At 51.3% G+C, this 16323-nt stretch overlaps 1 protein-coding gene across 3 annotated transcripts in view; it reads left to right on the top strand.

Annotated features, from left to right (window-relative positions):
- Positions 1–294: 294 nt before the first annotated feature.
- PKD1 (polycystin 1, transient receptor potential channel interacting) overlaps positions 295–16323 on the top strand; it is an 83443-nt gene continuing 67414 nt past the window's right edge. For all 3 annotated transcript variants that reach the window (XM_064673408.1, XM_064673407.1, XM_064673406.1), the window contains exon 1: positions 295–679. In XM_064673408.1, the coding sequence (XP_064529478.1) occupies positions 435–679 (245 nt within the window). In that variant the 5' untranslated portion in view covers positions 295–434. The remainder of the gene's footprint in view (positions 680–16323) is intronic.

The following is a 16323-nucleotide window of genomic DNA, read 5'->3' as shown; positions in this document are numbered from 1 at the left end:
CCCACGGGATTCTGCTGCTCCCGCGACCGCCGTGCCCCGGGACACCCCATCCCCGCGGGACTCTCCTGCCTCCGGGACCGCCTGCGCCCGGGACGTCCCTATCCCGCGGGACCCCCCGTGTCCCCCCGGCCGGCCGGCGCGGGAGCCCCGCGGAGCGGAGCGGATCGGATCGGAGCGGGGGCGGCCCGGGCGGGCGCGGGGCTGGAGCGGGGCTGGAGCGGCGCCGCGTTTCCGCCGGGCGGGAGGCGGAGCGGGGGCGGCCGCGGGCCGGGCGGAGCAGCAGAGCCGAGCGGCGCCGGGCCGGGCCGGGGCTGTCAGCGCGGCGAGCGGAGCCCCAGCGGGCCGGGCCATGGCGGGCGGGCGCTGAGCCGGCCGAGCCCGGCCGAGCCCCGGGGCAGCGGCGCGCCGGGGCCATGCCATGCCCGTAGGGAGAGATGCCTTTGGGAAATGGAGACACTGGATCACAGCGCAAACATGGCGCCCCCGCGGCGCGGCTGCCGCTGCCGGGCTGGTGCCTGCTCTGCTCGCTGCTGTGCGGGGGCATCGCGGCCGGCCCGGCCCCCGCCTGCCGGCCCTGCGCCCCGGGCTGTGCCTGCGCCGCGCCCGCCTGCGCCGTCAACTGCTCGGCCCGCGGCGTGGAGCGCCCGGGGCCCGCCGTGCCCGCCGCCGCCACCGCGCTGTGAGTACCGCGGGCACCGGGGCGGCACGGCCGGGGGGACGGAGCGCGGGCACCGGGACGGAAAGCGGGCACCGGGACGGAGCGCGGGCACCGGGACGGAGCGCGGGCACCGGGATGGAAAGCGGGCACCGGGACGGAAAGCAGGCACCGGCCCGGCCCCGCCGCCGCTCGGTGCCCGCGGAGCCCCCGCGGGGGATGCGCGGACCCGCAGCCCGAGCCGCCTGCCCGGGATTCAGCCCAGACCCAGGGCGGGATAACCCCGCGTGTCCCGAAAGGGACAGCCCGGCGGGGCCGGGGGGCGATGGAGCGGGAGGTTCTGTGCGCGGAGTTTTGATGTTTGGGGGAATGCGGGAGGTTCTGTGCGCGGAGTTTTGGTTTTTGGGGGAATGCGGGAGGTTCTGTGCGCGGAGTTTTGATTTTTGGGGGAATGCGGGAGGTTCTGTGCCCGGAGTTTTGGTTTTGGAAGTTCTGGGGGAATGCAGGAAGTTCTGTGCCCGAAGTTCGAATTCAGAGGTTCTAGGGTATGGCAGGAGGTTTTCTGCGCGGAGTTTGATGTCTGGGGGAAAGCAGGAGGTTCTGTGCTCTGAGTTTTGATTTCTGAGGCCCTTGGGGAGTGGCAGGAGGAGGGTGTTGGGGAAATGAACAGTTGGATGTGGGTTAAATGCTGTTAACAGAAAATTCAAAGGACCCAACTAAAAAGTTCAAATAAACATTTGCCCATGGAAGCGCTGGGATGGGATGACAGATGTGTGTGTATTCAGATGCTGTTTTTGTTGTTTTGGGAAGATCAATCAGGCACGTGAAGGGCACTGGAATGGTCCACGTGCACAGTCACTGAAGTAAAGTTACTGTATGACGCAAAAACAGACATCAGGGAGAAGTTTGGGTTTGCACCTAAATTTGTGTTCTGTAGGAAGCAACTTTTCAGTTCTTGACGAGACAAAAGCATCAAGTGATTCATATAAGAGAGATGACGTGGGGCCCAGCGCAATAGATAAATCTCACATGAACTTACTTCTGCTGGTATTTCACTACATTAAGGGTCTGCTTTTCTCTTTGCATATTCTTAACTAAGTTTCCACTTCTTAGTGTCAATACAGAGATACTGTAGAAGTTGTAGAGCACCACATTAAACATAAATTGTAGGTTTTGCAGGATGTGTCTGGACTAACCTCAGGAAAATGCACATCTCTAAATCCAGCAGGCAAGGTATTTTCCAGCTCTTTTCTTACAAGATATATTTAGAGTTTTCCAAACAAACCAGCCATTGTTTGTCGCAGAAAGTCCCTAACTGGGAAAGACTGGTTTTTATTAAGGAGTTTCTGGGTTTGTGTTATCTGTTGTTGGTTAGAGATGGGGAACTGCAGCTCCCGAGGCTGTGACAGAGGTGGAACGTGCCAGCCCATTGCTGGTCACTGTAGAGCAGCCTCCTGAAGGCTGTGGTGATCTGTCCTTCATTTGGCTTTTTGTTATTGCTGTTCAGAGGCGCTGAGTTGTAAAACTCTCAAAACGTTTTGGATTAGATGCTGTTGTGTAATGACAAATGGAAGCTGGACATAAAGCTCCTGCAAAAACATGGGACAGGGAAACCTACTGAAGTGATGGATGGTGTTACTGATCTGCCTGTGATTCCGAGGGAGAAGCGTTTGTGTATGGCACTGCCGAGAGCACTGTGTGGAAGGGAGGAGCTGAGGGATGGGTGTCTTTGGAATTAAGACCATAGTGTAATCTTTGTCAGGCAGCACATCATCTTGTGTGTACAGTCAGCTGAAAATGTGGGCTGGTACCGTTCTCATGGCTGGTGGAAGATGTGAAGTGGGTTTCCTTTAAATTTACTGCCCTGTCTGACCTCCTGTTTTTGGCAAGGAGGCAGGTGTACTTACACCTTTGTTATTACCATGAAGGATTTACAGTTTCATTTCTGTTGGGGTGAGAGGGGCTCTGGCTCATGGCACAGTGAGGTTACACAAGTGGCTTTGTCTATTAATTTCGCGTTCCCTTTATTGAACACTGACAGATAAATAATATTTTTAATGATTGCTGCCTGTTCTCTCATTAGAGAAAAACTTTTCTTTTTTTAATATCTCAACAAAACCTTTTTTAAAAAAATTAATTATTCTGAAATGAAGGCAGCCTTTAAGAAGGCCAAGTTCAGAAAATTCCCAGCGCCAAAGCTCCCGGCCCCTGTGGCGTGTGTGCTCACAGCTGCTCTCAGCAGTGCCATTCCGTTCCTCGAGCTGTAGAAGTAAGGCCTAGGCATGAATTCCCCCCGGGTCCGATGTTTTAGTCGTAGCAGCTTTGGGGAAATAAATGCCAACTGCGGCAGCACCGTTACCAGGAGCCCAGAGAAATGCCCCGTCCAAAGAATCACTAAGGAAATCAGCTCTGCAGCCCACAGGCACCACATACCTCGCTGGGAGCAGTCTCCAGGCAGAGCCTGGGAATACTGGCCCCTTCCCATGGCCAGAGTGGGGTTCTTGAAGTGTAAGGCAAAGTCTGGCTGGAAACAGGAGCAAAGGCTGTTTTTTTTCAAGTAACCCTCAGTGCGCAACATAAAAACTGAGCTTGAGGAGCAACACGCTTGGAGTGGCAGCATTTGCACTTCTGAGCTCCTCTGTCCGAGGAACGCTCTGATCCATCTCTTTTCAAGTGCTTTGCTCTCAGCATTACCGGATTTTGTTCGCCTTTATTTGAGCCTGAGCTGTTTCGTGAGCTTTCATCGCTTCTTTCATTCCTCAACTGGAAATAAAGCTCAGCGAGGTTTTCTGACTTTCCCTTGCAAATGTTGATTCTTTCTGACACGTCTTTGGTGTCATGGTAGGTTTGAAGTGGAAATTAGAATCTCGATGTACAAAGAGTTGAGACTTCCTTAGTTTTCCTTCATTAACATGGAATAGTCTTTGTGGACGGGTGAGAAGGAGAAGCTGGGATCAGAGGAGCTCTGCTATCGCCAGGCTCTGGGTTTGGGGGTCAGAACTTTCATCCAAAACCCAGCGGGGTTTTTTGTGGATTTGGCAGTGAGCCCTGGGGTTGCACTGCCCAGCCGGTGACTTCACCAAAGTAAACCTTAAAATAAACAGATCTTATGATTCAGGAACCTGCAGTCTGTGATATTTTAAATTTCAAGAGTCAGCAACCATCAGTGGATTTTGGTGTGATTATGTGATGCAGGAAAAGCCTTTTCAAGGCTTGAGATGTCTTCAAAAGTTATCAGGGAAAAAACCAGTCCAATTTAAATTAAAATCTACCTCAGGTAAACCCATAGGCAGTGGAGTATCTGTGCAGTAGTGTCCAGGCCACAGAGGCAAAATAGCTCTACTGCTGTTCCTAGAAAAAAACTGAGACAGCCTGGAATGTCATTCTTGTAGGAAGCCGTATCCCAGCAAAAACAAGGCTGCATTTCTCTTTTGTAAGAAATTCTGGAGGGGGAAAAAGGCCCAAATGAGGTGCTAGATAAATATTTTGCCAATGAGATTCATTCAGCCTATGGAAGGGACCAGTCCCATAAGCAACCTTAGCTATAGTTTGAGCGTGAACAAGGAGGCAATTCTGTGGTGTTCTGTCAGCAAAATGGGCTCTGGTGGTATACAGGACTGGATTGTTTATTGTCCTCCTCCCTAAAGCTTCAGGGAAATCTGAGTGCTGTTCCCATGGCTGAGAAATTTACCTTTTTCTTTAAATTAAAATGTTGGCTTTTTTTTTTTTTTTGGTGGTGTTTAAAAGTGTGTTAAGAAAAATGTCCTCCTCGTAAGACCAGACATCCCCAGCGAGGAGGGTTCGAAGGTGTTCCTGCTCCGTGGCAAAATTTGCAATTAGATAATCCTGAGCAGCATCAACGTGTGTCTACTTTTGTGATTTGCAGTTCGGTGCAGCCAAATCTACAAACCCTGGTAGTGATAAAGAAACACATGTTAAAGCACTGGAATTAAACATCTCGAAGCCCCAAGGGGCAGAAGGATGAGCTGCCGCCCTCACCTTTTGGGGCTTCTCTGACATCTGGTGTGGTTTTTCCTGTGTACTCTTTGCACTGATTTTTCCCTGTATTTCTTGCAATTTTTAAGCTTACTGGTGGTGTTTTTCTGCGTGTGGTTTTTTCCTTGTTGAAGTGAAAATGTGGGCTTGATCCTGCTCTTCTCCTGCTGGTGAGCCTCCGGCAGGTCTCTCTTGTGTTTCAGCCAATTTATTTCATCCTGCTCTCACAAAAAGTGGATTTAAAAGAAAATCACTCACTCAGAAGATAGAACTCATATGGTTTGTTAATGCTTCTCTCCCTGTTTGCCATTTAATGGGATTCCTTGTTTTATCTCTTGTCATGCCACGTTTTCCACACTCTGGTTTCCATAATGTGTCTCTGCGTCATCCTTTCTCCGTTTCTTCAAGATTTGTTGTCCTTTCATTGTTGTAGTTCAGCTTGATTTTGTATTTTATTTACTCCATATGTCCCCAAACATTTATCTGAGTTGTAGTAAACGAATAAGAAAATAAACAGGGGTGAAGAAGGATAGCTTGGGAGCAAAGCTGTGCATTCCAGTGCCAGGGTGGAGCGGGCTGGGAGCTGCACGGACAGACGATCTTGCTCTTACTGTGAGGAGAGTGCACAGGAGAAGGTGGGGGACTGTGGGGGAAACAGCACTTGTGAATTAGTTCCTCCGTGGCCAACAGCACGATTTAGGCAGTCGCTGTCAGGCTCAAAGAGAAAATTTCTGTCTCTTCCGCAGTGGAAATTTGGCAGCTCTGCTACTAGGCTGCACTGAAGCACTACTGCACTACTACTGTTCAGAGGAACGGCTGCTACCCCTCATCAGCCCGCCCTTCTCTCCCCTCCAGATTAGCCCACCCTCCTCTGACACCCCCAGCCCACCCTCCTCTCCAGGCCTTGCTGGGATGTGGCTCAAAGGCTGGAAACTGCAGTGGCTGCCCAGCTGTGGAGCTGCTGCCCCCACTCCCCTTCTCCTGCTGCCCCCTGCATGGACAAGCTCTGTCAGAGGTCCCAAAAGAGGATGAGGGTGCCACATCAGACCTGTGCAGCCCTTGTTTCTCAGCCTTCCTCTGCAGTAAAGAATTAGCTTGTTTTCCACATCGTAGCACTGTTCTTTACTTAGACACCAGAGCCAAGTTGGCATCTCTGTTTGCCAAAACTAAAAACGTCAGTTGAAATATAACATTAGGTTTTTGCTTTGCAAAGGGCACAAAAAACAAAGCCCATGTGTGTGCAGCCATTCCCATTTTTTAAAGGATAGCTATCATTAGGAAGAGCGTCTACAGTGTGCAGGCTGTAGCATTTGTGGTATATTACAGGAACCCTGACCAATATGAAGAGATTCTGTCTTAGAATCCTGGAATGGTTTGGGTTGGGAGGGACCTGCCATGGGCAGGGACACCTCCCACTAGCCCAGGTTGCTCCAAGCCCCGTCCAACCTGGCCTTGGACACTTCCAGGGATCCAGGGGCAGCCACAGCTTCTCTGGGCAACCTGTGCCAGGGCCTCCCCACCCTCACAGGGAAGAATTTCTTCCATATATTGATCCTAAATTTCCCCTCTTTCAGTTTGAACTCGTTCCCATGTGTCCTGTCACCACAGTTCCTGATGCAGAGTCCCTCTCTGGTTTCCTGGTAGGCCCCTTCAGATACTGGAAGGTGCTGTGAGCTCTCCACACAACCTTCTCTTCTTCAGGCTAACTTTCTCAGCTTTCCAGCTCTTCTCTTTTCTTCAACAGATCATATCCTTTCTGATGATGTGCAGATAAGCAAAACAGGGATAATTAAAGTGTGATGGTCCTCAGGGAGCTGTTTCTACCATTCTAACAGGAAAATTGCCCCCCCCCCGCCCGCCCCAGGTTGGGAACAGGTACATCTCTTAGGCTTCCTGGCACTAGGTCTTGGAAAAAAACTCAATAAGCTGAGCTCAGAGATGAAGTTTCAGATGTGGCATATGTTCTTGTGTGATTCTGTTTAACCTAGTGTCATTTTGAATTTAATTAGCATCCTATGATGACAGTGTGATACTCTGGGTTGGTGACAGTACTTGATGTTCACTCTGTGGTAATGAGTCTCCCACCTGCGGCGTTTTTGGGTGTTAACTGTGGTCCTGCTTTACCTCCAGGCTGGGGCTGTGGGTGCCCTCTGGCAGTGCAGGGCTGGGAGGTGATGGGACTCCCTGTCAGGAGAGGGCTGTGCTCGTCTGACAGCAGCCACAGCCCGCGGCAGCTCCGGCTCCTGACGAGCCTGCGGGACAATCTGCAGTGACAGGGATTCTGGATCCGAGCCAGGACTCAGCCAGACTGTTCCTGTTCATCTTAAATCCGCCCTGGCCACCACACCACGGCCTTTTCTCCCTGGTGACAGCTGGGCAGCTTGTTCTCTGCCCGCCTCCACGGGCAGCTCCTTGGATCGGGAGCCCGTTTGGCTCCGTGCAATGCAATTTTGTGTGTCTGATGAAGTCACGGGGTCTAATCACTGGTTTGAAAGGGAGATTTCCAGGGTGGAGTTTGCAGCCTGTGCCCACCTCCTTGGACAGACCCTGGAGCACCTTCTGATCCCTAAAGGGACAGCAGGAGAGCTGGAGAGGGACTTTGGACAAGGGCCTGGAGGGACAGGACAGGGGGAAATGGCTTCCCACTGCCAGTTGGCAGGGTTAGATGGGATATGGGGAAGAAATCCTTCCCTGTGGGGGTCTTCAGGCTCTGGCACAGGTTGCCCAGAGAAGCTGTGGCTGCCCCATCCCTGGAAGTGTCCAGGACCAGGTTGGACAGGGCTTGGAGCAACCTGGGCTAGTGGAAGGTGTCCCTGCCCATGGCAGGGGGAGGAACTGGATGCTCTTTAAAGTCCCTTCCAACCCAAACTGTTCTGTGATTCCATGGTTCTGTGGTACTTGCAGATCCCCAGCAATGGCCTCTTCACAGCTCCGTTGCAACATCTCCTGGCAGCACCTCAGCCCTGGCTCCTGCAGGGTCTGTGCTGCTCCGGGCTCCTCTGGCACGGAGCAGATCCAGGAGCAAAGGAGCAGTTTTCCCTGCAGCTCTGGCTGGGACGGGCAGTGACGCCTCTCCTTCCTCTCCCTGGCCTGGGGGCTTGCATGGGATTCTATAAACACCTTTCCCTGTTGGTAGGGGGGAATCAGGTCCTGCTGGGAATGGGTTAAATGGGTTCAGCAAACTCTCCCCAGTCCGGGAGCCGTGGGAGTGGTGCTCTAAAAAGAGGACCCAGGGTGTGGGTTGAGTCCTCCGGAGGGAGGAACCCGAGGAACAGCTAAGCCTGGGAAAGCAGAGCCCAGCCGGATTGTGTTGGCCAAAGCTGTTCGTTTCTCTCTCAAACCACGCCTCGGGAAGGGGGTGGAGTGAGGCCGGGCTGGAGCTGCGGATTTTGGTTTAGGGCAGGTTGGTGAAAGCATCTGTGTCCTGGTGTGGGGCACTGTGTGTGAGTCTTGCACTGCAGACAGCCCCGGTGGGGAGCTGGGTACGCTGTGACACGGAGCTGGGAGTCTGGGGGATGCATCCTGAAACTGTGACAGGAGACACGAGTCCCTCTGAGAGCTGGGAAAAAACCATGACCCTTCTTTTTTCGTGTGTTTTTGTAGTGCAAAAATGTTGCTTGAAGAAGCACTAGAGAAGTGTCTATTTTTGTACTTCTCTGTTCATCCTCTTGCCTCACAGCTGGCTGGTTGAATACAGCTCAGCCTTTCCACGTGTGGCTTGGAAAAAACAGATGTTCCGTTCCTGTCTCCACTGCCAGTGCTCCCAAATGCCACATTTCCAACAGCAGGACACCAGTGCTGGCACATGGGCCATGGACTGAGCCTGGGGGGTACCTGTGGGGCTTTTTGACTCTGTGGTGTCTGTGTGCTGTCAGTGGGGCTGTCAGGAGAGCTGCCCACACAAGCCTTACCTTCCAGGGGATATATGTGGCAGCCCAGGGCTGGCACCCTGTCATCCTGCTGGCAGCAGGACTGGCGCCATCAGTGTGGGAATGTTCATGGGTTGTCCCTCGTGGGTTGCTTCTGTGCTGGTCCTTAATGGCTTTCATGTGCAGGGGCTGTTTGTGGGCAGAGGGGACCGTCCAGCCACGCTCTGCAGCCCGTGCCAGGCAGTCTGTGGGGTGATAAGAACAATAACCACGGGCCCCATCCCACACCATGTGCCACATTTCCTCTCCTGGGGCTTGGAGAGCTGAGGGAACAGCTGGAAACCACAATGGGATGCGGAGTGGAGCCTCTAAGAAAAAGTGTTGCAGTCACATTCCCTATGCTTGGTTATGCTTTGTACTCCCTCAGACATCTCTGCTTAGGCTGTGTTTCATCACAGGAAGAGAAATGGGACAGGGTTTTGGGGATGGTGACTTGCCTGGTCACCCCCAGAGAGATCAAAGGGGCACAGGAGACCTGGAGAAAGGGTCTGTGCTCTCCCAGAGCCTGTGCAGACAGTGTTGTCCTGCCGGGAGTGCAGAGCTGGCCCTCGGCAGAGCTGTGTTTCACCCCTCCCCAGATGAAAAAAAAAGGGTTGGAAAGCTGTCTGGAAAGAGTGAGTTTGCAAAAGGAGGAGTTTGGATATGGAAAGAGCAGTCAACTGGCACCTTTCTTATTTTGTGTTGCTGTACCAGCTCTGGGATCTCATAGCTTGGGCACAGTGCAGGCACAGCAAAGGGGCAGCTCTTACCTGAGACCTGCAGGTGGTCCAGGCAATCCTGAAAAAAACCAGAGGTTTGGAATATGGGCACTTGCCATTGAGGTGTTGGCAAAGCTGCTGCTGTTCCGGTCTGTAAATGATTCCAGCAGGATGTACAGTGACCCCTCACTGATTTGTGTCGCAGAACTGCCCTTGCACCCAAGCATAGCACAAAAAAAGAAATCTCCTGTTCCCTGAAACAAAACGCAGTGCTCATCGGAAATATGATGCAGAGTGATTCCCTGGGATAAGAGGTTCCCTTGGAAAATATCCTGGCTCCTGACCAACCCTCTGTAAAGCAGTTGTAGAGGGCAGCTCGTTGTTGCTACCTGGGTGATTTTCTGTGGAAGGACTGTTAACATGAGCAGTGAGTTGGTGAAGCCATTAGTCAGGATCCCATCTCAGCTCCTTCACTAAAGGGTAAAAAGAAGATTCCCTGTCTTCCCAGGCTTGGGAGGCGACTGGAAGTAGAGAGCCATTGCCATGAGCAGAGTGGCGTTGGCCAGAGATTCATAAGTAATGAATTAAATCTGTGCAGAGCAAAGGTTTCCATCGGAGTGTGGGAGCGTTATTTTACTCCTACAGAGGGAAAACATGAAGTCAGTGGCTTTATAGACTCGGCTCTGCAGCCTCTGATTGCACGGATCGATGCAAAGTTTGGATCAGGAGTCTTAAAAAATTTAGTGTAGACAAAACTGAAGTGGGAAAACAAAAGCTAGAAGAGGCCAAGGGTTGGATTGTGTTAGTCTTTGAGTTGTGTTAAGAAAATTCACTGTAGGTGATATCTGTGGTGGATTGTGTTTCTACAGCAGTAAGGAAGGGCTTTATTAAGGAAAATTAAAGAGGAAAACTGCTGCCCCTGTGTGCAGCAAAGCTGTTGCAGGGCATAGCACAGATCAGGCAACACCATGGAGACAAAGCTTAAACTGTCTGGGTGGCACTTGAGGTTCTGCTGGACTGACACAACACAATTCCCGAGTTTTAATTGAGGGGGAAGACACACCCTATTTTCTGCAGGGAGTGCCAGGAGCATCACTGGCTCCTGAATCTGTGCTTCATACAACACAAAATAACAACTCTAGTAGCCCAACAGCCTGACCATGAACTGTGAGCCCCAAAGCCCTCGCTGCTTTCCCTCTTGTCACTCACTGCATCCAGCAATCAGCCATTTCTTGGAAAACTCTGCCTTGCCAGTGCAGGAGAGTGAACTGTCAAGGTAGCAATGTCACTGGCCTTGGATAATTTAATTTCTGATGAGATGCACAGATTGCATCTGGTACAGCCACAAGTTTAATTTGCATAAAGTTGGATTTGCTTTGCATTGTGTACAGTGACCCATGTGCAGCCACTCAGATTGGAGTGTTACCCTCGGCACAGTTCAGTCTTTGCAGCAATTAAAGGGTTAATTACAGCTGGCCATCACCTCTCTAAAACAAGCCATCAGAGCCCACTGCTGCTCTGTCTTCCTGTGGATTAGCCATGACACATCCAAGTCTGTAGCTTGATCCGGTAACTTCAGAGAGAACTGGGAAAGTTTGGGAATTCATCTCCAACAGCCCCGCTCCCACAGCACCCACGGCTTCCCCTGAAGTAGATCCACTCTGTAGCTTGGCAAACACGTTTCATAAGTCGTGGGAGAGTCCTGGATCTTTTCACAGAATCATGGAATCATTTAGGTTGGGAAAGACCTGCAAGATCATCGAGTCCAGCCTTTGACCAATCCCCATTTTGAGGGCAGGCAGCCCTGCTGTGGATCCTCTCCTTTTGCAGGTGGGTGCTCTGGGGCACCTTTTCCTCCCTGTGCAGACTGACCACAATTCCTCCATTCTCATAGAGTGGGGAAATGGCAATGGAGCTGGTGTTCCATTTCTTGGCTTGTTCTGCAGCTCCTGGAAGCTGCTGGGTTCTGCAGCAGCCATGGAGGCTGTGTACAACGCCAGGGATTGCTTCCCTCTGTCCTTCTCTGCTCCACAATCAGGGAGTTGAAGTGCATACCTTGGTTTGGGAAGAAAGCCGAGCTACTGGGGGCAGTGTTGTCTAACAGCTGGAACAGGGAGGGGGAAGCAGGACTCTGGGTTTTGTTTTCAGTTTGACCCTGGTGGTGTGGGCTGGGCTGTCAGTGATTCCTCTGCATCAGCTGCCCTGACTGAGCAATGGGACTGGGAGTATTGTCCTGCTTATTTATGGGAATTAAATGCTTGTGGAGGGCTTGAGTGCTTGGCTGCTGGATAAATGACCTGGATTTCTAATTTCTGCTTGCCTGGTGCTCTGCCATCCTTTTGAGAAGGCAGTAAAACATCCTATACCAGCTCTTGGAAGGATGAGTCTTCACTCTGAGCAAGATGAACACCAGGGCAGCAGAACAGAGATGTGGACTCACTTTGACAGGCTCACTGGTACCCTTGGTCCTGCCTTTCCACCCCTGCTTTTACTTCAACTTCCTCTTCCTCATCCTCCAAACCAAACACACAGCCTTGTGCTTTGCGGATACATCCTGTGTGGCAGGTCTGGAGCCAGCAGGATCCCACTGTGCTCTCAGAGCTAGAGAACCATTCATTTTGCTTTCAAAGCATCTGAAAAAAAAAGTTTGGTTTTCTGCCCGACTTTATTTTTTGTTTCATGGCTGTGCCATCGGTTTCCCAAACAGACATCCCAGCCCCAAGTGGGAAGTCAGGCATTGACTCCAGCCCAAGGCGAGGGACTAGTTCCTGAGAGGAACATGGCTGTTCCCTGTGGGCTCCTTGGGGTGGAAGGACATGGGACTGGGAGTGTTTTCCTCACAGGAGCATCCTGGAGAAAGGCACCAGGCAGCAAACACAGGGATGGATGTGCAGAGTGCCTCGCAGTGAGGTTGGACTCAGCTCCAAGAGCCACCCAATGTCCTGGGCTGGGTGAGCTGCTGCTGTGCCTTGGGAATGCAGGGCTGGGCCTGCTGACTCCGGGTTTGGGATGGGGCAGTCAGTAGCTCTTGGCTGTAGCGTGTAGGACAAGGTCCCCGCTGTGAGTTGTTTGTTTAGTGATGGCTGATTGGAGGGAGAGGGGACTGGCCCTTTCCCCCTCCTTAGGGGTGTGTTTCTCTATTCCAACTGGAGTTTGAGGATGTCTTGATCCTCTGCCTAATCAAACTGGGTGAAGGGCATGAGGAGCCACGTCTCCATGGTGCTGCTGCCCGGGCAGCCTCGAGCTCGGCTGTCAGGGGAGGGCTTTGGTCCTCAGCAACATGAAACATGTTTCAGCAGCAGCAGTTTTTTCCTTTATTGAATCTAGAGCAGAAAATCCCTCAGCAGGAGCTTGAGCTCGCTGTTGGGATTAGACACAGGCTTGTGGCAGGGATGGGCCAGTCTTCCTTCTGGCTGCAAATCAACTTTTACACTTGTTTCTTTTAACTTCTTGAGGTCCTAATTCTTGCTGGCTCACGGGCTGTCTGGCAGTAGAATCGTGGAATCATAAAGGTTGGAAAAGCCCTTTAAGACCATCTAGTCCAACCATTCCCCCAGCACCCTCGTGTTCACCACTAAACTGCATCCCCAAGTGCCACATCCACGTTTCTGGAACACCTCCAGGGATGGGGACTCCACCACCTCCCTGAGCAGCCTGTTCTAATTCTTGACAACCAGAAGCAATTCTTCCTGATGTCCAGCCTGAACCTACCCTTCCTATTTTTCAGCTGGGTAAGGCTGTAAGAGCTCGATGCATGGAGTAGGGGAGTTGCCTGAGGTCACACAGGGAGTTTGTGTCTGAGCCCAGCCCTGAGCCCTCCCAGTCTTCTGAGGTGCAGCTGAGTGTGACAGGCACGTGGGATTGCACGTGGGGCCAATCCCATGTGAAGGTCTGGCAGTGTGATGACGTGCTGGGGGTGCACGTGCATCCAGCTGCTCCTGAAGCTTCTTCAGGCTGGCAGAGCTGCATCTGCTCTGTCCTAGTCCCAAAGGCAGCACAGCTGAGATTTGGGTTGTTTTGGAGTGCAGAGAGCAACATCTGGCCATTGCACCCCTTTGCCTCCTTGTGAAGAGCTGGCCCTGCCCTGGCCCTGCTCCTGGTGTCCGTGGAGGTCGTGCCTCAGCAGGTCTGTGACACAGAGACCGGTGACTTCCAGGCCACAGGACTCATTTAGGTACATTAGGTGTGACAAGAGGAGCAGCATTTCATCATGAATCTGTGCCAGGGCTCTGGATTAATCATTACTGCACTTAATGGGTTGTAACTCAAAGCAAGAACCGTCCACATCACCTGAGGACTCCCCAGGCCAAACCAGTGGGTATCAGATGCTGGCACGGCTCTGCTGCCGGGAACTGGGGCTCCTGTGGGGCGTGAGGGAATGGAGAGCCATGGTTAATAGGTAGGATGGAGTTAATCATTCACTGAATTCCTCAGCTGCACACTCTCTCCTCAGTATTTTTTTTTGGTGCCTTGCTGGAAAGGAAATGGGGGTATGTGAAGCAAAACCATACTTAACAAGTCACAGTAGCCCTGGTGTGTGTAGGATTCCTTGCCTTGTGCTGAGGGTGGAGCTCCCCTGTGAGAGGAGACGCTTGAATGATCTGATAGAGCTGAGCAGGGCTGGGATATTTGATATATCTGCACCTTTCACTTCGGATGCTTGGGCCAGGGACTGGAGAAGGAAGTGTCTGGCCTTTCACCTGCCTGAGACCCAAGGCAGAGATGTGTATTTTTCTTGCAGTAGTCCATCACCAACAACTCAAACAGAAGTGGGAAAACTTATCTTAATTAATAGAATAGAAGGATGCAATTACTTACTAGAGTCCAGCCCAGCCAGCCAAAACATGAGTCAGCTACCTCTCATAAATCTTGAGATTAAAAATAAACCAAAAAAGGCCAAATGTTGTTGCCTTCTATGTTTTGAACCTGAACTCCCATGTAGGAGACATCTGGAGGCATCTAAACCTCTCAATAAGGAGATATAGAGGAATAAAAGACTTCAGCAAAATAAAAGGGAAGGAAAAGGTAGAGGTCATGATTTAATGTTGTGATTCCAGGAGATGGCTTTCCACTTCTTTTGTGTCAAGGTTGAGTATATCTGCTAATTGTTTTTGGGGTAAAAGTGGGTTGTCTAGAGCCACCTACTGTGGGAGCAGATACAGGAGTTGGTTGGCATTCCAGCGAGGTTGATACAGGCCTTGAGGTTGCTAAAAACCAGCTGAAATCTCGAGGGTCAATTTTAGAGGATTGATCATGTGATCAGATGGATTGTATGTCATCTCTGCTGTTTAGAGGTAAATATTTAATCTGTGGGTAACCCAAGGCTGATCTGAATTCTGTACCAGACAGAGTTTTCTGTCAATCCAGGAATCTGAGTGTGCCCTCCTCTCTCTCCCAGCCCTGATTCACCTCCTGGGCATCACTCAGACCTTGAGAATTTTTGTCCCTGAGCTTGTTTATGCCTCTTCCTGAGGCAGAAGAGTGGTTGCAGAGTCAGCGATGGTGGTTACGGGGTGGTTGAAGAGCTGGGGTGTGATGTGCCCAACCGGTGGCAGATTTACCCTCTTCCTTGGCAACAGATTCTTGCAGTTTTTTTTCTGAGACTGAGCTCCCAGGTAGGATGAGCCTGCTGGCTGTTTCCAGGATCCTCTGGGAGCAGCTGTTGTGCAGGGAGGGGCTCCTGGAACCAGCTTTGTGGTTGCATTTCTTGGGAAGTCTCTCCCAGTTCTGTCCATGCCATTAGTGATGTTCCCAGCCTGGTTTGCCTCGTCCATTAAGATGAAGCCACAGTCTGGCAAGGGAGGGGAGAGGTCCTGGAGGGAGAATTCTGAAGTCACCCAAATCCACAGTTGTGAAAGACTTTTCCTGGTAGTGAAAGTGTTGATTCCACAGGGTGTTCCATAAACCACTGCCCGTGTCCCGGGCCTGCCCCCATCCCTGCTGCCAAGCTCCGGCCAGTTCAGTGCCCACAGTCAACCAGTGTCTGCTGGCCACTGCTCAGAAAAAAAGCGAGGGAGGAAGAAAATCCCCAATGTCCTGGAAGCACAGGGCCAAGGATTGATTCCAGGAGCATTGCTGCAAGTGCAGAAGATCCTCGCTAGGTCAGGAGAGGCCCTGCAGCCTTCGCTGAGGGACACCTTCCTACTTTAATTTCTGTTGCTCTTCACTGTTTTCTCTCTACCATTCCACAGTTGCAGTTGCCCTTTAGCTGAAGGAAAGCCATATTTACACTCCCTTTTGCTCTCTGAATTGGGAAATGCAGCATCTTGTCCCTACACCTTTTCAGTGGTGGGTTTACTAGAGAACTCCTGTCCCAGCTCTTGCACACCCAGCACACTCTGTCACTCACCTGCTACTCTGCTGCTCTCCTGTCTGCTGTGACAGGCAGATAGAGAGAAAAAATAGCCAAATGTGAGTGAAAAATAAGCCAGTTGGTGTTAGTCATGCTGCAAAATGTGTTAGCAGTTCAACAATGGCCTTAAATGTCGAGTGGCATCCAATTTAAACCCATAAAAGTGAGGAAGTCCGGACTTGGAACCTGTTCCTCTACCTGTGGAAAGAGCCATGCATGGAGTAGCTGTGACATAAACAGCCTAGGAAGGTGTTGGGATTTCTTTTTACTCGTTAAACGTTTGTCATTTGTTTCCAAGGATTTGATTTTATTGCTCCTCCTGTTTCACACAGCAGGAAATTAAGAAAAAACCTCAACACACAAGACACAGATGCAAATTTTTATTTGCTCAAATGAGTCTGAATGTAGGAGCTAGGGCTCCAGGTCGCTTCACAAAAACGTCTTGATATTTGATGATTCTGAATGTGGTAAAAATATATGAAATCCATGCTCAGGCCTCTGAGACTCTGATCTTACAGGTCTTTTTCTACTGTGGCGATTCTGTGATGTGTCTTTGTGTGCTACAGGGGAACACCAGTCACGAGTACAAACCTCTTCCTGCAGTTAAAACCCAGGCTGAGCATGGACAAACGGTGGTTATCTCGCTTCCAGTGCCTTCCCTTCCCTCTTCCCATCCCTGGAAGTGTCCAAGGC

The sequence above is a fragment of the Pseudopipra pipra genome, chromosome 16, assembly GCF_036250125.1.
Source record: "Pseudopipra pipra isolate bDixPip1 chromosome 16, bDixPip1.hap1, whole genome shotgun sequence".
Classification (NCBI taxonomy): domain Eukaryota; kingdom Metazoa; phylum Chordata; class Aves; order Passeriformes; family Pipridae; genus Pseudopipra; species Pseudopipra pipra.
This window is presented reverse-complemented; position numbering and strand designations above follow the sequence as displayed.